This window comes from Electrona antarctica (assembly GCF_951216825.1).
Source record: "Electrona antarctica genome assembly, chromosome: 15".
NCBI classification, from domain to species: domain Eukaryota; kingdom Metazoa; phylum Chordata; class Actinopteri; order Myctophiformes; family Myctophidae; genus Electrona; species Electrona antarctica.
Genome location: NC_136796.1, coordinates 36,981,895 through 37,005,238, shown reverse-complemented (window position 1 = coordinate 37,005,238; position 23,344 = coordinate 36,981,895). Strand labels below are relative to the sequence as shown.

Sequence of the window (23,344 nt, the reverse complement as noted above, 5' to 3'; positions counted from 1 at the left end):
ACGAAGGTCTCCTCTGTGTGTGTGTGAGTATAGAGCCCCTGCGAGGGCACCAGAAAATAATTCCCCATTCATTTTCCCCATAGATGTTTTAAAAAGTATTTATTTCCAGACCTTTAAAACCTCAGACAAAGCCAACTCGGCAGGTGACAACTCATGACAATAAACAATTTTTTTTGGGCCGAACAGATAATTAGAAAGACGAAAAAAGGGCAGGGTACAACACTTTTTTGGTTGTTTTTCTTCTTTCTAATTATTTGTTCGGCCCCAAAAAAATGTGTTTATTGTCCTGAGTCGTCACCTGCCGAGTTGGCTTTAAATCAAAGGGGAATTATTTCCTGATGCCCTCGTCGTTCTAAAGGGGGCGGGACTACGGCGCTTTATAGACCAGTCCAGACAGGCATGGTCAGTGTGACACCAGCGTGCACGCCGTCCAGTGAAAACGGGCCTAGAGGTATGTGGCCATGTGTGTGACATTCATTGTCCTGCTCTGAAAGTCCCAAGCTTGCAAGTAATCACTTCAAAAGGAAACAGGTCAACATAGGTGAACTCACTCACGCCCTCCTGTCCAATCCCTCACTTTTCCCCCCCGCTCTTCAACCCTTCCCTTCTCCTTTCTTGTTCCCGATTGTCGTCTTCTCCTCTGCCCCCTTTCGTCTCTTCTCGTCTCTCATCTTTCTCCTCACCTCCCCTTCATTTTCTAAAACGTCTTGTCTTTTGTGTAGCTGCAGTGGAGTTGTTCTTCAAACTTTTAGCTGTGAACACAGAATTGAGGTCAGCGTGTGGCTTCCTTCTTGTTTTGCTTTTGGGTGGCAGGTTGGGTGGCAGCCACGTACCGTGCGGTGAAGCTGGATCCTTGGGCCAGACCTGTAGCATCCACCACAACCTCCGTAGCGAAACGTCTGGATGGCACTTACACCCGCCTTCTAATGAGAGCGCAAAATCTCTCTTGGAAGAGCCACCCATCGACTTCTCTAATATACGGCAACCTTCCCCGTGTTTCTTCACTAGTCCGATCCAAAAGAACACAATTTGCTGGCCACTGCTACAGGACTGATGGGGTTATATCTTCCCTTTTTCTCTGGAATCCTGCCTCAAAGCAGACCAGAGGTAGAAAACTGTCGTTCCCTGATGTCATGGCGTGGATTGTGAAATCCATGATCTCGACCACGGTCGAAAAATGATGATCACACTAGATTGGAGACCTCCGCCTTACCGATGTGTCCGGTGACATCTAAAATCATCGTGGTCGCTGCACTCGTGAACGAACAGACCAGAGAAAAACGTACACACCCCGGAAATACTCATCTTTAAGCTAAAGCAGGGTTTTCAACCCTTTTCATATCAAAAGGCCCATTATTTATTTGGCATTTGAGCCATGGACCACCATTTGATGAGATTTAGACTCAAAACTTGATGATTTTGTCCACAATTCCATGCTGAATTGAGGTGGTACCATAGGAGAGATAATAGGCAAACGTAGATTTAAAAAAAAAAAAAAACTATTCTTCTACATTCTCTAATTAGACGTCTTGTAAAGTAAGTAATGCAGATGTTTAACAATAATTGAACTCTTGAGAGCGTGAAATGAGGGTCCATTTGGTTTCATTTCACGCTCTCAAGAGTTAAAGATCTACAGGGTTCATTTGGTTACTTACCAACTCTCCGTCATTTAGCTGGGGACCACCTGGGACCCCCTCAAGGACCACTGGTGGTCCCTGGGCCACTGGTTGAAAACCACTGAGCTAAAGTGACCACTAGAGAACAAATGACACCAGATATAGAAACTTCTACAGTGACTTCCATTCCCTCACGGTATCCAATGCATGTGCTGATGGTGAAGCGAGTTTTCACAACTCTAGACCTGAATGTGCAATCGTGAATGGAGAGAGAGAACACAAGCGAATGTGTGTGTGTGTGTGTGTGTGTGTGTGTGTGTGTGTGTGTGTGTGTGTGTGTGTGTGTGTGTGTGTGTGCGCTACGCACCTCGATAGAGGCCGAAGACGCTCTCGTAGCGCACCACCTTCTTGAAGCAGTCGAAGCTGTTCTTGTACATGAGTTCCCCGACCAGCGAGCCAGTCGTCCTCTGGTTCTGCATGCGTGTCTTCACCAGGTCAATGGGGTAAACCGCGGTGGCGCCCACAGCTAAGAAAGGAAAACAGAGGCATACAGTTGGGTGCCACCGATATTGTCCCTTATCATTTGACCCATTTAGGCCTGACCTCAAAACTTTTAAAAATCCTTCTAAATCCTGAAAAAATCCTTCTACATTTTCACGATTTTTAAAAAATAGCAGACCTACAAGCTCGTAGCGCGCCACTCAGTGGCGCGCTATGAGCTTGTAGATCTGCTATTTTTCAATAGCTAAATTATAACGTAATGTTTAAAACACCAAAAGGGGTTCCCGCCCAAAATGGGTTAACTGTCCTTTTGCGCAGATCACGCAAACCTCAGCAAAAAGAAAAGGACAATATCGATGGCCTCCAACTGTAGAGCCGTTACACGTGCCTCAAAACAGGGTAAAACGCTCTTGTTTTGACACTTGGGAAAAGGCAATAAAACACATGCCCTCCCGTTACCATGGGCTAGTGAGGCTAGTGCTAGTGAAATGCGCGACATAATGAAAGAAGAGCCCTCAAAATTTGGCATCGACCGGGTTAACGGTGCCGGAGATTAGCTGGTAACGGACGGACACACACACACACACACACACATGGACGGAGTACAAAACATACTCTCTCCCCATGCCTTCGGCCTGGTGGTGACAATTAGTATTTTGGACTGTAGGACTAATGGGATCTCGGTCCAATGGGACATCTTTTGGACTATTGGGGTTTTGGAATGGGCTAAAGTAACCCATGTTACTTTGGGAAAAACAGGCTGTTGGAACAATGGGCAGGCCCCACATATAGACACATACCGGCCCGGCTTGTTTACATTTATTTCATAATTATTAAGACATTAACAAATGTAGTTGGAAAAACTGAGTTAATGTTGGCTAAACGTCATTGCACTCTTTATAATTTCAGAATTTTGTTCGGAAATCAATCTTTTCTCCAGGGACCGTTTACGGGTTTATTTTTCAAATCAATCCACACTTTAAAATGCATTTAAACACAACAATAATATAATTGACAAAATAAATAACTATTGACTTGCCCATCTCAAGCAAGTTGCAAGTTGCAAAAATACATTTACATCTGTGTGTTGGTTAAAAAAATATGAACCAATGAAAAGTAGTAAAAAGCGCTTGGGACAAAACCTCTTAACTCCATTGGACCCTCAAACTGTCTGCTAAAGCAGCCAACTCCACCACCTCTCCCCCTCTCGATGTTTATTTATTTCAATGATTTACTTACATTATAACTTAGTCTATGCTTGTGTCCGTGTAATTAGCAGCCTATAATAAGTCATGTCTGGCACTGGGTGATCACGCCAGCCTCGGAAAACGACTGAAGTAATCTGCCCAAAAAAAGGTTGCTTTAAGAAATGGCTGGTAGTAAAGTCAAGTCTACCTCAGTATACTCAGTCAATGGGCTAAACATGACAGAACACTAGTATGGTACTATAAATGCATTGTGTTGTACAGTATGGTTAAAGGCCTTTTAGAGGTGACAATGTCAAGACATAACAAGGCATCGACATTCATTTTGGAGAATAAATACTGTGATCTGATACGTCTGTATTACTCTACTTTTTATATGTTGACGAAACCGTCAATATATTTAGTCGTAGTTTCACTCATCGTAGCTTAGCTTCCATTTAGTTTCCATTTAGTTTTCGTCAGCGAAAAAAGGTAGTCGACGAACATTTTTTGTCTTAGTCGACGAAGTCAAAAAGAAGTGACCCAGGACACGCAGACAAAAATAAGTGACCCAGGGCGACGGGCTTAATTAGAGAGAGAGAAGGAGACACAGAAAGAAGGAGCGGCAGAGACGTTCGACCTCTACCTCCTCATTAAACTGTCTCGTATGGGATGGAAGGAGGGGACAAGGGAGGAAGGGAGGACGACGACGGGGGAGAGAACAGGAGGCAGTCTGGAGCCAAAACACAAGATCTAGGCACCTCCTCGTCCCCCACTCACCCACCCCTCCGCTCCTTCTGATAACTCACACAGGTAGTCAGGTACAATAGAATCCACACACAAGAGGCTTTTCCCATGGCACGCAGACAGGAGAGAGGAGAGACAGACAGAGGGACAGAGAGAGAGAAAATGACAGAGCGGGAACGCGAGGACGAGAACGAGAGGGAGCACTTCTCTTTAAGCAGGGTAGCGATCGCCCTCGTTGTAAAGCGAGGGGAACGTCAATAGAGAGGCCATTGTCCTCGCTCCCTCAGCCCTTTCTTATCCCATTTCGACCCGAGGATGCATCTGTGTCGCCCCTCTATAGCTTTTGAACCACTTTTAACCATCCATAAAAATAGCAGATCTACATGCTCATAGTGCGGCACCGAGTGCCGCGCTACGAGCTTGTAGATCTGCTTTATTTTTTATCGTGAAAATGTGGCGCAAATCTTTGAATATATATTCTTTCACGGTGAACGTTCAGATGGGGGTCGGCAGCCAATGTAATTCTAAGGGTTCTTGACATGAAAATGTTTAAGCGCCACTGATGGTCATAATGGGTTATGAGGACAGCAGGGGGTGGGGGGGGGGGGGTCAGGTTGATGGTAGATACGTGGGCGATGGGGTGAAGGTATGCAGAGAGCCAATGGGCTGTGACTCTTACCGCCAGCCACGGAGCCAAGGGTGAACCTGTAGGCCGACTCTGCCACCTGGACGAGGATGGAACGAGATGGATCCCCACCCGACTGCTGCTCGCACACGGAGAGAGAGGGAGAGAGAGAGGGAGAGAGAGAGAGAGACGGAGAGACAGAGAGAGAGAGAGAGAACTGAGCATACAGAGACTACTGAATATTGCAAAAGACATTGGCTCGCACAGATACGAGCAGGTGGAGACGAGACATTCTGTAAAAGAAATTATGAAACATCGAATCTATTTAATTCCCTTCATTACTCCATTAGACCCCCGGCCATCATAGACTCGACGACTGTTTCCCACAAGCCCTTGCATGCCACACAGCCGGATTCACAATATTTCTGAGCTTGCAAAGCCATTCAAATCAGTCCATTTCAATCAATCATCCTTATCAATATTCACGTCAATCATGACATTAGAAGCAATAATTTACTTTGTAAAAGCATAACTTTTCGTGATTTTACATGTTGTACAGTAATCCATAATCTACATTCATTCACGATCATCCTCTTATCTCTTTTTAATGGGAAGATATTTGATATTGGATTGTTTAGATCTGGTCAAATGAAGATATTGCTTCCGTTTCAAGTCGAAGGTGCAATAATAAGTAATACAGTATATATTTTTTTCTTTTTGTTAAAATAAGTGTTAACAAATACTCAGCTCGTTAGAAGACATAAATTACATTTAAAATTTTCAGGTTGGGATACCAAGTCTATCCAATCAGGAGACAGGAAACGCATACAGGAACAAGTGCAATTGGAAGAGAGCAGACATGTTAACTGGAAATCACACAACAATTTGAAGCCGATACATTGGTACCCTCTCCCGATTGGCTGAAATTGGCAACCCACATGCAAATGTATTTCCTGATTATTAAGGCGTAGGGAGTACCCAGCTGAGGTATTGCGTAATAATAAGGCGGTGTTATGCTTACTGTACACGGAGGAAGTACAGTAAGGCTGCAGAAAGTGGCTATTATAGTCAGCAGAATACAGAGGAAGATGTGTGGAAAATGTGGAATTATTTGGAGCATGCGTGTGCACCCCGGTCCCCATAGTGAGCTGTTGTGAATTAGCATAGCTGGATATAATTTCCCACAGTTATTTTTCAATGTATTTCTATGGAGGGAGTCGGAAGTCACGAGATTCCCTCAGTGACACGCTATAGAGCGTCACAGTCCCGCCCCCCTTTATGGCGACGAGCGGCCCGGAAAATAATTTCCCATACATTGTTTCCATAGACGTTTCAAAAAGTATTCATTTAAAGATCTGTAAGCCTCAGACAAAGCCAACTTGGATCGTGACAAATCATGACAATAAACACAATATTTTGGGCCGAACAAATAATTACAAAGAAGAAAAACAAAACAAAAAAAAAGTGTACCCTGCCCTTTTCTTCTTCCTTCTGTCTTTGTTGTCACGATCCGAGTTGTCTTTGTCTGAGGCTTACAGGTAACGGAGCTACAGTTGGGTGCCACCGATATTGTCCCTTATCATTTGACCCATTTAGGCCTGACCTCAAAATTTAAAAAAAATCCTTCTAAATCCTCCAGTTTTCTGAAATAAATATTTTCACGATTTTTCAAAAATAGCAGACCTACAAGCTCGTAGCGCGCCACTCGGTGGCGCGCTATGAGCTTGTAGATCTGCTATTTTTCAATAGCTAAATTATAACATAATGTTTAAAACACCAAAAGGGGTTCCCGCCCAAAATGGGTTAACTGTCCTTTTGCGCAGATCACGCAAACCTCAGCAAAAAGAAAAGGACAATATCGATGGCCTCCAACTGTAATACTACAAGAGCAAAAAGAAAGGCCGCCACCACACCACTGCATAACATACACTACAAACAGTACATACGGCAGGGCAAGAAGCAAGAGTAGACGCCAAAAATATCATGAGGATTAAACAGCGGTACAATGATTTTATGTTTAAATCCGCATACGAGTCAATGGATTAGTTTCAGTGACTCAAACAGCACTGCCCCAACGACCACAAGTGGTACCTGTTGCTTTGTCTTGTCTGCCCAGCCCTGGCCTCTTGACCCTGGGGAGAAGGGGGGAGGGGGGGGGTTCGGAGTATGTGAGTATGTATGTGTGAGGGGGAAGGGGCGGTGGGGGGGGAACTGGGACAGGTCCACCTGTCATAGCCTCCTCATAGACCTCACTGACCACCCCCACCCCACCAATCAACCATCCATCTGGGCCCCAGACCCCCCTCCCCTCCTCTCTCCTGTCTGTGTCTGGCCCCTCCACCACTTCCTCCTCATCCCTTTTTGCTCCCCTGCCCACTGTGAACTGAGAGCCAACTCTGTGTTGATTTTGACAGCGAATTTTTATTTTAGTTTTAAGTCATGTTTTTCATTTAGTTTTAGTTTTTTTTTCATTTTTGAGTCACCCGGAATGTTTTAGTGTTGGTCTAGTTGTAGTCGACTAAATATCGCTGCGACGCGTTGTGAGCTTGTAGATCTGCTATTTTCAGGATGCAACCGAGTGTTAAATGACTTATACTGGATGTTTTGTCCACTAGTCCCTTCCTAACATTTTAGTCTAGTTTTTATTTGTTGACAAAATTGTGGATATATTCAGTCTTCGTTTTAGTCATCATAGCTTAGTTTTCATTTAGTTTCCATTTAGTTTCCGTCTGTGAAAAAAGGCAGTCGGCGAAAAAAAAATTGTCATAGTATCATTCGACGAAATCAACACTGGAGCGGGGCGGGGGGGGGGGGGGGGGGGGGGTATTTGTGAGAGGGAGAGGAAGACAGCACTATAGCTGACAAGTGATAACGAGCGAGGGAGTCTGCCAGACCTAGAGAGATAGAGGAGAGAAGGAGAAAACAGACTGCAAAAAAAAAAAAAGAGAGAGGAGGCAAACAGAATAGACGGTGGAGACAGAGACAGAGAGAGAGAGAGAGAGAGTGTAGCCAGCGAGAGAGAGACGAGGAGAAAAGGGTTCCAGTGAGCTGGCGGCCAGCCCGCGAGGCCAAACCACATTGGGCCTAAAGCGGCTCATTGTGGTGGGACTGGCGTCTGTGTAGCTCTGAGGGCCCCTCGCTCCGCTCCCCTTTGGCCCCAGCTCTGCTCCAACATGGCCTGGCCATGGCTGAGCACTGACTGCAGCTCTGCTGGAACCCACCGTGCAGCGCAAACGCTGACCAAACTTCTAAATAAAAAAAAATGAAGAAAAAAAATGGACGTTTGTCTGCCTGCCCAGCTGTCCATCTAGCCTTTCTGTTATTCTTTTTCTGTTTTTCCCCCTCTTAGGAGCTTCTTAGACACCCCCCCCCCTCCACCACCACTACCCCTCATCCCCAAATATTACCCTCACTTCTTGTAATGCTAGATAAGTCTATTCTATTGGATTGCTCAGCTATGTGAGCACACTTTTCTCTTCTTTCTCTCACCCCCAACCCCCCCCCCCCCCCCCCTGAAAGACGTCAACCACATGTCAGAGAGAGAGAGAGGCCTAGTGGTGTTTTCTCCCAGAAATGTCTCCCAGAGGTCAGGTCTACGATGGGAAGCTTTTCTCAAACTTTCTTTTTTTTTTCTTTTTCTTTTTTGGCTTTGGTTGTTTTTCCAATGAACTTTTGAGACTGACCAGGCCGACAAGAGTCTGGCTGACCGGTATTTTGGGACAGACACACGTCTGTGGTCCAGCTCATTTGATATGTCTGACGTGGATCTACAGTATGTCTCTTCCCTATTGTCTTTCTTCTGCGTCAAAATCCTGACTGTACAAAATAAATTATTACTGAAAAGGGGGAAAATAAATTTGGATTGACAAAAGTCAATCCGAAGGGGACAGGTTATCCCTGGACGGGAGCAGTGGTTTTCAACCCTTTTCATTTCAAGATTTGTTCTACATTTGAGCCACGGACCACCATTTGATGAGATTTAGCCTCGCAGATCCAAAACTAAAGAATATTTTGTTGTTGTTGAATAAGATTTTGTTCTATTGGTGCCATAATAGGAGAGAAAACAAGCAAACGTTGATCAAAATTACAATTCTACATTCTCTAATTGTGTAGACTCCATTTAGCATGGGGACCACTTGGAACCCCCTCAAGGACCACTGGTGGTCCCCGGACCACTGGTTGAAAACCACTGGACAGAAGGAACCATTGGACTTGTGGGTCAAAGGTCGTTTGAACGTTGACCTCCAGGCAGAGAGGAGGAAAAGCATGGAAGGACACCAGACACGTCAGCATGGTCTTCATATTCTGTACCTGTCGCTGGACATCGGCCAAGTTATAGGGCAGGGCGCCTTCCTCCAGAGGGGCAATCTTCTCGATGTCCACCAATCCGACACGTCTGAAGGAGAGAGAGAGAGAGAAGAAGAAGGGTGTCATGTACCTTTCAATTGCCACGGAAAAGAAAAAAAGCTCTCAAAAAAGGCTTATAGTGTTTCAACCCAATGCATAAAAAAATGACTCAACGTGTGACCTTTCCTGAGCGCAGCAGTCGTCCCGTGTGACATGAATTATAGTTCAAGAGGACACTCAATCCTCTCGTCATGTTTTGGGCCATGTGAAAATATCGTGGAAGTCGAAGAATTCCTGACCTTGGCGCTGGGGCGTGATTATTACAGCCGTGACACCTAAATCTAAGGAGAGGAACGACTCCCATCCCCTCTATCCCCGTCGTCCAAACATAACAAAAACATCAAACCTTCGGATATAGACCCCCCCCACCCCCCACACACACACCCCCAGCTACACACACACACACACCCCCAGCTACACACACAACTCCCCCAACCCACCATCATCAGGTTTTTCCACTGCATCTCCTTACCACGCCAGATTTCCCAGGCTGAAGGAACAGGGAATAGCCAAAATGCCCCCCACCACCCTTTTTCTTCGATTATTGGAGCAATTATTTCCCGCATCTCCAATCAAGGGGACTGGGGGAAGGCTATTAAAGTATCCCATTGCTCAGGAATAATAATCAGCTGCTGTGTCCCATGCAGGCCAGGGTTTTAGAAATTACCCCCCCTTCCCCCCTCCCCGGGTCAGCGTAGCGAGGCTAGACGCATAGGAAAGAAGGGAACGTGAGATGGATGCGTACAGCTGCTGTTATGCAATGAATCATATGGGCGAGAAGAAGAAGAACCCCTCTCTAACTCAAGACACACGTGATGCATTTTATTCATTGTTTTAACCCATTCAGGCCTAAAGTCGAAATAAAAAAAAAATCATGTCAATCTAAATCATGACAATTTTCTGAAAGATTTGAGGCACATTTTAACGATTAAAAAAAATAGCAGACCTACAAGTTCATAGCGCGGCACTCGGTGCCGCGCTATGAGCTTGTAGATCTGCTATTTTTCTTAAGTACAGACGGGTTTGAGACCGAGAGGTGATAGACGTGGTCATGTCTGGTTCTTAGCGATAATTGTCCTTCAAGTATCAAAAAAAGCGGAGGTGCCACTTCAACCACTTTGATAAAAATAGCAAAAAGTATTGTACGACAAAGTATAATTTAAGGAACCCTGATAGCTTGGAACAAAATCCCAGAGGTACAGTACTGTATATATACGACCGCTGGCTACGCGCCGCTTCTCCATACTGCCGATGGTCACTAAAGAATGTTTGTGTGCCTGCCTGTGTCTATTCTAGGAGCCCAACATGACTCAGCCGTCTGGGTGGGTAAAGGGTTTGTGTGGAACAGTTTGTCTAGGACAGGGGTTCCCAAACTTGTGGTGCACGCAACATGAAAAGAGTATAATGGCGGGTTTATGGCGTTATTTAGCACAAACGGTAAAGTCCGGTAAAACACTGTCGTAAGGAGATGTATAGAGCAGCTGCGGGAGTATACAGCAAGTTGCATGTCTCTCAGTGCAGTGGCATTCTGTGATTATTTGCCATAATCATATTAAAAAAATGATCATCAATGTATCGGCCAAATACAACCAGACTAGCGTTGGGGGGGTATGTCAGCTAGCTCAGGAGGTAACCGGGGGTGCATGAAAAAAAAGGTCTGGGGACCGCTTGACATGTATTGTTTTTGGGGTGTGTGTGTGTGTGTGTGTGTGTGTGTGTGTGTGTGTGTGTGTGTGTGTGTGTGTGTGTGTGTGTGTGCATGTGTGTGTGCGTGTGCATGTGCGTGTGCGTGTGCATGTGCGCGTGCGCGTGTGTGTGTGTGTGTGAGACAGACCCGCGGGGTTCGTTCAGGTCAGCCAGCTGAAAGAGAATGTCCACCTCCATGGGCGTGACCTGGCCAAACTTCTGAGCCGCCGCCATGAACTCCTCTAGAGAGAGAGAGAGAGAGAGAGAGAGACAGAGACAGAGAGAGAGAGAGAGACAGAGAGAGAGACAGAGAGAGAGAGACAGGGAGAGAGAGAGAGAGAGAGAGAGACAGACAGACAGAGACAGAGAGAGACAGAGAGAGAGCGAGAGAGAGAGAGAGAGATGTTTTACTTTCAATATCAATTTATATTTTCGACAGTGGTGGGGGAAAAGTATAACTCCGCCAGCTGGTGGCAGCAGTGAGTTCATCCTCCTGCTCCCATCCGGTCTCTCTCGGGCAGAGACGATGTACTCCGAACAAAATCTGATCGGAGCGATATGCGGCCTTACGCGGCCCCTAGAGGCGGGATCAACGCGGGACTGGTGACGTATTGAAGCGCTGCCACAGCGCAAACGTAAACACAAGCATCATCATTGATTTTCAATTACTACGACGAAGAATAACACACAGTGTTATTGATTGCTGCAATAAAGCAGTAGGTACAGCACTTCACCAACTCGGCTCTGAAACTCCCATTTAAACCCCAATATATTAATACTGCATCGTACAAAGCACAATTTCCGCCGGGATTAATTAATAACATGCCAGGATATCGCCCCGTTCAACCCTTATATTGAAGATCCAAAACACCCGTGCGTGCACAATCAAAGATGCCGCAGTCAACGGTCTAAGCTAACAACAGATAGCCATCCGAAGCTAATTCCACTAGATCGAATCAAACACATTTATACAACTGAATAAACGCATATCGGCAGCGTCGCTTCCCAACAAATAACGGAGGCTACGTTTTTTGGCGTGGAAACGCTTAATGTCCCATTCATTCAGAATACACTGTATGGAGGCTGATCAGTACTTAAGACGGCACTTGTCCGCTGCTCTCACTTTACACTGTAGTTTAAAGGCCTTTACTTTTTCATGACACACCGTGTCCCGAGAAGTGTCAACAAGGCCCGTTCCATCCATCTCAGAAAAGTAGAATGGGGGGTGGGGGGGGAGGAAATAGGTGCTTCAATGGTATATTTCTGTAGGCAGGTCTGGGGTCGCGGTAACTTAAGACGTGGTCTATTGTCTCCGGGAATAATGAACAGGTTGACTGTAGACTGGCTTTACAGTGCGAGGAGTCAGCATTGTGAGAGACCTGCCTTATTCAAAGAGCAGCGAGTGAGCAGGCTGGGCTTGTGACAGAGACGTCCTACACTGGAGCCATTCACCCTCGCCGAGGCTCGGCTTACCCCTGAGGCATTCTCTCACACACACGCTCCCGCCGTGCGCGCGCACACACACAAAACACACGCAGACGCAAGCACTTCCAATAGCGCGGCAGGTATGCGAGAACGCACTCACATGCTTGAGTGAATGAATGCACAGGTATGTGCATGTAGACACGCACACACACACACACACACACACACACACACACACACACACACACACACATATACACACACACACACACACACACTGTCTAGGGAGATCACAGATCACACTGTTGATAACCTGTCTATCTGTAGTCCACACACACACACACGCCTATAGCCTATTAAAGTGATAACCCGGGTCCCACATAACTGCCTTGTCCACACACACAGTTCGCTGGTTGTCTGGCCCCGTGTTTTTCTATGCAGGCTTTAAGGCTAATCTGTGCCACTCTAGCAGCTGAATGCACTTTATCTTAACCCATTTTGGGCGGGAACGCCTTTTGGTGTTTTAAACATTATGTTATAATTTAGCTATTGAAAAATAGCAGATCTACAAGCTCATAGCGCGCCACCGAGTGGCGCGCTATGAACTTGTAGGTCTGCTATTTTTTTTTAATCGTTAAAATGTGCCTCAAATCTTTCAGAAAATTGTCATGATTTAGAAAACTTTTTTTTTTTTTTTTTAGGTCAGGCCTGAATGGGTTAAAAGGCTTGGCTCTTCATTTACACACCTCCACCCTCTCTGCACAGCACGCCCTCGCCTCTCCAACCCAACCTCACACTTCCAAACGGTGTACGCGCTATTACAGAGGTACAATGAGGAGAAAGGAGCGGGGGTGATGTGAAAAGTACATAACGAGACTTTTGGAATTTCCTTGCTGACAACGAAAAACTAGAATCGTTTTAGCTTTCCCTCACAGAAGCACCGCGCAAGAGTTCCATAATACCCCAGACATTTTTCTGCGTTGAAACGGACGCGCGTGGAAACCTGAAGTTCACCTGTATATGCCTAGAGATATCGTACAGTCATGACCAGCCACGTATAGGGATGGAAAATGGTAAATTTAATCCAAGGCGCTTTTCATGGAATTGTGCATTACATTCACCCATTCACTCACACACACATTCACACACCGATGCCGGCGGAAACCATGCAAGGCACCAACTGGCACATCGGGAGAAATTAGGGGTTCAGAGTCTTGCTCAAGGACACTTGGACAATTACAATTTAGGCATTTAGCAGATGCTCTTAATCCAGAGCGATTTACATTAAGCAAGAACAAAAAGCACGGCAATACATCACATACATAAAAAGTAGTTATCATAAACATGCGTAAGCTAAGAACGAAAACCGTGGACACTAACTCTGGGGGAGCCCGGGTTTGAACTGGCAACCTTGCGGTTCCCATCCGGCCACATATTCTACCCCTGAGCCACCGATGCATAATATCTGCAGGCCCTGAAAGAAGTGCACCAGAATCATCAGTGTGTGCGTTGTTGTGGGCTCTCATTATGCACGCACGCACACGCACGTGCGCACACGCACACACGCACACACACACACACGCGCGCACACACGCACACACACACACAAAACAGTGGCCTTGTATAGCACACATGGAACCTATCAAGATTAGCATGCATGCGTGCATATGCTAGAGCATTAGCCTGTTTGTGTACGCGAGTTGCATCTCTGAGTATACGCACATGTTGGGGTAACATGCCCGCGCAAGTATGTGTACTGTATGTGTGTTGTTGGTGAGTGTGTGTGTGTGTGTGTGTGTGTGTGTGTGTGTGTGTGTGTGTGTGTGTGTGTGTGTGTGTGTGTGTGTGTGTGTGTGTGTGTGTGTGTGTGCGCGTGCGTGTGTGTGTGTGTGTGCGTGTGTGAGTCAGTGAGTTAGGACGTGGAGTTTAAGCACTCCCCAAGTCTCTTGAGGGAGCCTTAATGACTTGGGGAGTGGGAGGGGGGGCTGTGGTGGTGGTGGTGGGGGGCAGCTGGCTAGGGGCCACACTACTGGACCGGCCCAGGCCCAGCCACGTTGTGCCCACCACGGTGGGAACAGCCTGGGGAGGAAAGCGGACCCTTGGTCTGGGTCTGATGATGTGGTCCCCGCCCCCGATAAGGCTTCCAGATAGCATCGTAAGCCCTTCATCAGGGACTCGGAGACATGTGGGGAGAACTCAGAACCGCCGCTTATGGACAGATAAAGACAATGCCACGACAAGAGAGAGAGAGAGAGAGAGAGAGAGAGAGAGAGAGAGAGAGAGAGAGAGAGAGAGAGAGAGAGACAGACAGACTGACTGACTGACAGACTGAAAGACAGAGACAGAGATCTAGGCTCCCTGCCAAGTCAGGAGGCAAAGAATGAGTGAGAATGAGAAGAGAAGCATGTCACGGAGATAGCGAGAAAACAAGAGTGGGAGAGAGAGAAGAGAGAGAGAGATAGAGGACATCTAAGTCCTCTAAATGCACGCTGGACCTGCCTGTGGGAAGTGTCCTTATAGTGAGAAGGAGAGAGTGGTAGTATCGACTGAACACTGAAATAAGCTTTTAACATCTCAACTCATGCCAAACCTAACGATACAATAGATTTGATATGTAATGTACCTTTACAGTCGTTATGTGAGACCAAGGGGGCAGGCAGGCTTTCCAACGTTGAAGCTCTGGGTCCTAGTGGTAGGAGGAGGGACTACAGGCGGACCCGTGGATTCATGACCGGGAAACCCCGTGCAGCTGGGCTTTAACGTTGAGCGCTCGGTTGCCCTACGTCACTCAGGACCTCAAAGTTGAGGTCCTGGGAGGGACTTCCGGCAGTCTTCCGGGTGCTTCAAAACGCCACTGAGCAACTTCCACTGACATGAATAGCTGGGGGGGCGGAGCTTCGCGCTAGTTCAGTCTCTATTATATATATACTCTATGTGTGAGACACACACTAAAAAAAACGGGTCACATTGCCGCTTCCTGATGGCTCATCCAGTCAGCACGCGAACTGACCACATAATCACAATGTCCTGACTTTGAATCCGTCTTTCCTGTGTGTTCACTGTACAGTCCAGTGACGCAGAAGTGCCATAAATCAACGCAATGCATAAACAGTTTACTTGATTTGTTCGTTTAGATTTTCTCTCTCTTTGTTCTTGTCCTATGGAGGGTGTCGATGAAGAGTGTTCTGCATCTTGTTTTCTTTGTTAAACGTGGGCCTGTTCAGACTGCAACAGTGATTCAGGCCCACAGTACACTAATTAAGTTCTGTTAAATCAAGCACTCAAAACCAGTACTCAACTTTATTGACCCGAGCTAAATTCCAATACCCAAAATCTCAGCCACTCACACTCGGTCACTCGGTCACTCGAGCACGGTGGTGTGAGCTGCCGAAATATGTGACCCTCTTGTAATGTGGACTTCACAAACGTTACACGAAGGGCTTTAAATAAAGTGGCCTAAATACAGCTAGGTTGAACTCTGATATTTAAACAAAACCGGCAATGATTTACATTCAGACACTGACGTTATGTGACTCACTGTCTAGTCTACACGATTGTCACATATTTCAGCAGGTCACCAATCTCACGTAACACTGCCATGCTGGAGTGACCCAGTGTGAGTGAGGCGAGTGCGTCCAATAGCTGCTAGTGCTTTACCATAGTGAGCACGGCAGTCAGCATAATGACATGGTCAAATGATGAGTCCCATACAGCGTAGGACAGTGGTTTCCCAAAGTGGGGTCCGGGGACCCCAAGGGGTCCTTGAGGGAGTTCCAAGGGGTCCTCAGCTAAATGATAGTTTGGAACCAAATGGGGCCTTATGGGTCTGTAACAATGAGAGTATACAAATGGAACTCAGAATTAAATTAAGCTTGAATTTACAATATAAATTGGGGTCCCAGAGACAGAAATGCCATTAAATGGGGGTCCGTAGCCTATTGCATGTCAAACTCAGGGTCATTGTAATGAAAATGGTTGTCACTGCTAGAGCCGTAAAAATCTTCTCTTAAATGGTAAATGGTGCATTTATATAGCGCCTTTATCCAAGGCGCTTTACATAGATTGTGCATTACATTCACCCATTCACACACACACATTCATACACCGATGGCGGCAGAAGCCATGCAAGGTACCAACCAGCACATCAGGAGCAATTTGGGGTTCAGTGTCTTGCCCAAGGACACTTCGACATGTAGACAGGAGGAGCCGGGATTCGAACCGCCGACCCATGGATCATTGGACGACCTGCTCTACCTCCTGAGCCACAGCCGCCCCTTATGGGGGTCCCTGGCATATCTCTTCAAATGTGGGTCCGCAGGCTAATTAGTGTCAATTTGGGGGTCCTTGACATGAAAAAGTTTGAGACCCCCTGGCGTAGGATGTGTAACCGACACCGTGTTGGGACGGCTCCAGCACGCCCCGGTCCAACACCACCGTAGGAGGTGGAAAACTAAACAACAACTAGTTTCCATCCTCCGCCTCCCACAGGTGCGCGCACACACACACACACACACACACACACACACACACACACACACACACACACACACACACACACACACACACACACACACACACACACACACACACACACACACACACACACACACACACACACACACACACACACACACACACACACACACACACACACACACACACACACACACACACACACACACACACACACACACACACACACACACACACACACACACACACACACCTGTCTGTCCAGTTCAACACATCGCTCCTCAATCCGTTCTCTAGATTATATAATAGCTCTATCTATGGCGCGTACCTTTAGTGACCTCCAGGTCTCGGCGGTGGCCGGACAGCGTGCTGTAGATCTTCCTGATCAGTTCCATGTTGTTGAGCAGCGAGTTGAAGCCATTGAAGTAGGAGAAGCTCACCTGATGGGAGGTGGTGCCCCCGGCCACCTACACAGACAAGACACAGAGAGAGAGAGGTCACCTGATGGGAGGTGGTGCCCCCGGCCACCTACACAGACACAAAGAGAGAGAGAGGTCACCTGATGGGAGGTGGTGCCCCCGGCCACCTACACAGACAAGACACAGAGAGAGAGAGAGAGAGAGGACAGAACCGGGTTGGTTTTGACAGCAAGATTAGATTAGATTTTAGTTTTGAATAGTTTTCATTGCGACAGCAGGTCGCAGTTAACTATGAAATCGTGCATTTCCCGTCAGTCGGTCACGCCCCATATATGGTCATGCCTTGTGACATCACGTCAATATTAAGCCCATATATGGAGATCCCTGATGTCATCAATATTGGCCAGCAACTCTACATCTCACCTCAAATCTCTAACCCTTAGATCTCCGTATATGGAGCTGACCTGTTCTGACATTCCATATGTTGATCCTTCCCCATCCATCTTTCCTCTTCGATGTCTCCCTTTTGACTGATACCTGTCCATTCAAACTCTAGACGGGCCTGCTGCAAAGTTATTAGTGCAGCCGCGCCCAGCAGCCAGCGAAAACTAGAGTTCTCAACAGGCCCGAAAATTAAAGCCCGACCCTACCTGGGCCCTCATCAAACCCTGTACACTCAAGACACTGCCCCCGCTGCCACCCTTAGATCTCCATATATGGAGCTCATAAATGGAGTTCTGACATTCCATGTTGATCTGACCTCATCAAACCCTATACACTCAAGACACGCTCCATATATGGCCAGCACAGAACTCATTCCATGTTGATCTGACCCCCCATTCCAAAGCGCCAGCGCTCGCCCAGCAGTCTGCTGTCACCCAGGCGGATGCGTGCACGTGACCGCTTCTCGCCTATTTAGTTTTAGTCACATTTGAGTCACCTGGAATGTTGTAGTGTTAGTCTAGTATTAGTCGACTAAATATCATCAGATTTTTGTCGACTAAATCTACAGTTGATTTAGTCAACTAAAATGTATTTTGGCGGGACTTGGTGCCGTCGTAATTGCTGAAAATAGCTGATCTACAAGCTCACAACGCGTCGCAGCTTGTGTATCTGCTATTTTCAGCATGCAACCAAGTGTAAAAGGACTTATACTGGATCTATTTTCCACTAGTCCCTTCCTAACATTTTAATCTGGTTTTTATTTGTTGACGAAACTGTCAATATATTTAGTCTTATTTGTAGTCAATGTAGTCGACGAACATTTTTCGTCATGGAATTAGTCGACGAAATCAACACCGGGACAGAAGGAATGGGGAGGAGAGGGAGGGAGAATTTAGGGCTATAGCGAGTGTAATTTCACATGCTTACATTTCCTAACAAAGCACCCAGAACCATGCAGACACATTGAGAGGCCGACTGTAACGCAAAAGCAAACGAATGACCAAAACGCACTCATACGCACACACGCACGCACGCACACACACACACACACACTACACAGATTCAAGTCTGGAAGGCACATGTAACAAGGGTTACCCATCGTTATGGATACACTGAAGTTATCAAAACAAACGCTCTGCTGGAAGATTACCCATAATCCCCTGAACGAGAATACAAGAGGAAGAAAAAGCTTGGCTTAAAACCGCCGGTTAATCAGCACCATGTCTCTCTGCCACCAACCACCCTGCCGAGAGTATAAAGCCCTCTCCACCGCCAGTCTTTCCATCACACACACAAACACACACACGCGCGCACACACACACACACACACACACACACACGCGCGCGCGCACACACACACACACACACGCACGCAGACACTCGGAGAGCATTTAATTAACTGGTCTTTATGAGGAGCAGGAAGCAGTAAAAAGGGGACAGAAAATAGACCGAGGTAAATAAAAAAAATGAAACTTTTAAAAATAGACGTTTAAGGGCTTCTTAGTAGGACATTCCAAACTCCCCACAGACAGCCTCCTTTTTACATTGCAAAAAAAAAAAAGCCATCTATCTTCCTGACGTTGGGGCTCTCGAGGCGCTGAATTCAAGCTCCACCGGTGTCTCTTTTTTGATTTCAGTCCGTATATAGGACTTCAGCTGTGAATATGTGGGAATTTGAACCATTAGACCTCTGAGGACGCATCTGTGTCACCTTTTAACCACTTTAACCATTATTTTAAACTTTAGCTGATGAAAAATAGCAGATCTACAAGCTCGTAGCGCGGCACCGAGTGCACTACGAGATATATGGTACAACATATTTTCAGATGGGGGCCGATGGCCAAATACATATCACTTTTTTAGGTTGTTTGACATGAAATAGTTTGAGAACCACTGATATAGAAACATGTTTTTTTGTTGTTGTTTTTTTGTTGTTTTTTAACTGATAGGATTTATAAAAAACATTTTGTAGAATTTCCTCTCAGGTCTTAATGGATTAAAAGTTTTGCTCAAGAGAGCGTGGGGGGCTTTTTTGGGGGGGGGATGAGGAGGGAGGCTAAAATACCAGGGCTTCCCTCTCGCTAGATGGCACTGTTTCCTTTACAGAGACACGTTTGGTGCAGCTGCTGCGCTGCCAGCACCGTGTGTGTGTGGGGGGGAAGGGAAGGATTGTGGGGGTTGGGGTGGGATGGGTTGGGATTGGGTTTTAGTGGAACTGCCTCGACAGAAAGACACATTTGTATCTGTAGTACATGTGTGTGTGTGTGTATATATACATATATGAGCACCATTAGGCACACAGGCCCCTCGTCTCAAACTCAACGCGCATGCAGACTTGTCGCTGCAATACGACGTGGAGAAAGAAGAGAACATGTTGGGTATAGCGAGAGAGAGAGAGAGAGAGAGAGAGAGTGTGGTGTTGATTTATCTTTGTCGGCGAGTCCGAATTACAGGGGCCGCCGTTTCTTTGCCGTATTCTGCCCACGGTGCTGTCTTTAATGCGTCTGCAACAGTGTGTGTGTGTGTGTTTACTAACATCACTGGGAGAGATGACTGGTCGGCGAGGTAAACACAGCAGAGAAAATGACAGAGTCTACAAGGTGTTTATGAAATGGGGCAAGACGTCACACACACACACACACACACACACACACACACACACACACACACACACACACACACACACACACACACACACACACACACACACACACACACACACACACACACACACACACACACACACACACACACACACACAGCCTGTTACAAACAAACACTCGGGGCTGCACCGCAAGACAAAGATGAAGCACCGAGTGTCTCTGTCTTCCTATTCGTCCGGCCCTGCTTGGCTTTGACACTGGCAGGGAGGTTCAACTTAATGACATGGTATAGTGGAGAGAGAGAGAGAGAGAGAGAGAGAGAGGAGGGTGGTGACAGCAAGAGAGAAAAAGGGAAGGAAGGAAAGAGAGGACAAAATGAGTGATGATAGAAAGGCACAGTAGAAAGATGATAGTAGTAGAGAGACAGAGAGAGAAAGAGATAGGAAGTAGCAAGCACAGAATTGAAATCCCAGCGGAAATAGGGAAAAAACACTGGGGGAGAGAGAGAGAGAGAGAGAGAGAGAGAGAGAGAGAGAGAGAGAGAGAGAGAGAGAGAGCTGTGTGAACAAGGCAGAATACAAGGAGAGAGAATGCAACATGAAATGCAATGACAGGCGAGAGAGGGGGAGGGGGGGGGGGGGGTAGAGCCAGAGAATGACAGGCAGAGAGAGAGAGAGAGAGAGAGAGAGAGAGAGAGAGCAAAACAAAATAGCAAACCAAAAAAAAAAAAGACGAACAAGAGAGGAGCATGGCGCTGAGCCAATCAGCTGTGCCAGTGTACCCACCGCCACCAGACTCTCCTCCACGAAGGGTGTGAGCATGTGAGGACGGCAGGTGACCATGATGTCCCGGAAGTCCAGCGCAGACACGGCTCCCGTGTGAGAGCGTTCCCTCTGGATGAAGGCCTGCCGCGCATGCTCCAGCTGCATCTCCTGAGAGAGAGAGAGAGAGAGAGAGAGCGAGAGAGAGAGAGGTGTCATGTATGTGTAGAGCAGGGGTAGGCAACTTTGACGATGGAGAGGGCCACTATAGTTCCACACTCACTCCAGAGGGCCACTATAGTTCCACACTCACTCCAGAGGGCCACTATAGTTCCACACTCACTCCAGAGGGCCACTATAGTTCCACACTCACTCCAGAGGGCCACTATAGTTCCACACTCACTCCAGAGGGCCACTATAGTTCCACACTCACTCCAGAGGGCCACTATAGTTCCACACTCACTCCAGAGGACCACTATAGTTCCACACTCAATCCAGAGGACCACTATAGTTCCACACTCAATCCAGAGGTCCACTATAGTTCCACACTCACTCCAGAGGACCACTATAGTTCCACACTCAATCCAGAAGACCACTATAGTTCCAGACTCAATCCAGAGGGCCACTTTATTCCACACTCAATCCAGAGGGCCACTATATTCCACACTCACTCCAGAGGACCACTATAGTTCCACACTAAATCCAGAGGGCCACTATATTCCACACTCAATCCAGAGGGCCACTATATTCCACACTCAATCCAGAGGGCCACTATATTCCACACTCAATCCAGAGGGCCACTATATTCCACACTCAAATTTCAATCCAGAGGGCCATTTAGTTATAGTTAGTTATGTTAACTTTATGAACTAAATACAAATACATTAAGTCATTAAGCTACATATATACACTGAAGTAATTAAAGCGGGTCATGTTTGCATGTTTGGAATTGTAACAGCTGAAATCAATAATATATCCGTATTCTGATATTGACCTGCAGGCCACATTAAGTGAAGGTGGGGGCCGCATGTGGCCCATGTACAGTATGGTGTAGATACAGCATCATCACTTTATGCAGTGGTGGAAAAAGTACTATCAATACTGCAATGATATAGAAATACTCTGTTACAAGTAAAAGTCCGGAATTCAAAATGTACTCGAGTGAAAGTACAAACGTGTTGGCATCAAAATGTACGCCTATACTTAAAAGTATACCAAAAGTAGAAAGTATACTCATTGTGAATGTCCCATTTCAAGCTTTCAAATGCATTAAAAATCTTTTGAAAATAGCCGGTCTACAAGCTCACAATGCGTCGCTTGTAGACCGGCTATTTTTTGTATATTAATGTATATGGGAAGTGGTTAATGTATGTTTTGTAATAATAGCCTACTCAAAATCTAACAAAATAACTAGTAACTAAACTAATAGTTTTCATATAAATGTAGTGGAGCAAAAGTACAATATTTGGATTTGAGATGTAGTGGAGTAGAAGTAAAAGAATTGAAAATTGGAAATAGTCAAGTAAAGTACAAATACCTCCGAAGTACAAATACCTCCGAAATGTACAGTACTTAAGTACCACCACCACTGTGTTTATGTACATGGACGGATGGCAGCATTGCATGTACAGTATATGCACATCTACAGTACATCACCATTGCATGTGTATGCATGTGGCCAGCGCCTCGGCATCATTGCATGTGAATGCATGTGAATGGGTCAGCCTCATCGCATGCCTATGCGAGTGGACAGTATTGATGCATTCGTACAGTATCATGCGTGTGTGTGTGTGTGTGTGTGTGTGTGTGTGTGTGTGTGTGTGTGTGTGTGTGTGTGTGTGTGTGTGTACAGTAGGTGCATGGACAGCATCACTGCACGTGCATGTGTGAGGATTTCTAGCTTTCCAGCATACAGACCTGAAATGAATAATAGTTTTTATTGTCCCCGAAAGGGATATTTGTCTGTTCAGCAGTAACAACAAAAACAACCTACTGTATAACCATAATTATAGCACAAAGCATACAGTATCACACACACCACCAAGACAATACATGAGGTCCCCATTATTAAAACTAATCGACGAGGCAGTTTGTTTAATGGCTGATGGGACAAAACTCCTGCTAAAACGAACCTTTCCCCACTTCAAGGTTCTGTATCTTTACCCAGATTATTGTTCATATCAGAGAATCTGGGTGTTCTCTTGGAAGCAATTCGGGAAATACTGAAAATGTTGTTTTTTCGTGAAAAAAACATGGGGGACAACAGAACAGATTGAAAAAGAAGTCTTTGCTGAAAACAAGTATGGATAGTAATTTACAGCAATGCACATATTTAGAGCATATACACGCACGCACGCATGCATGAAGATTGCTGAATTGTGCACATGCAAAATTGCAAATTGCATGCAGATATACAGTAGCATGCATACAACACAACCACACAATGCACTGAT

At 46.2% G+C, this 23,344-nt stretch overlaps 1 protein-coding gene across 1 annotated transcript in view; it reads right to left on the bottom strand.

The window, feature by feature from the left end:
* Positions 1-23,344, bottom strand: part of slc25a13 (solute carrier family 25 member 13) — an 86,506-nt gene that overhangs the window by 35,826 nt on the left and 27,336 nt on the right. The window contains exons 6-11 of the mRNA XM_079523350.1: positions 20,916-21,062; positions 16,993-17,131; positions 10,915-11,008; positions 8,985-9,069; positions 4,728-4,812; positions 1,984-2,142 (exon numbers count right to left, since the gene is read on the bottom strand). Coding sequence (XP_079379476.1) covers positions 1,984-2,142; positions 4,728-4,812; positions 8,985-9,069; positions 10,915-11,008; positions 16,993-17,131; positions 20,916-21,062 — 709 coding nt within the window. The remainder of the gene's footprint in view (positions 1-1,983; positions 2,143-4,727; positions 4,813-8,984; positions 9,070-10,914; positions 11,009-16,992; positions 17,132-20,915; positions 21,063-23,344) is intronic.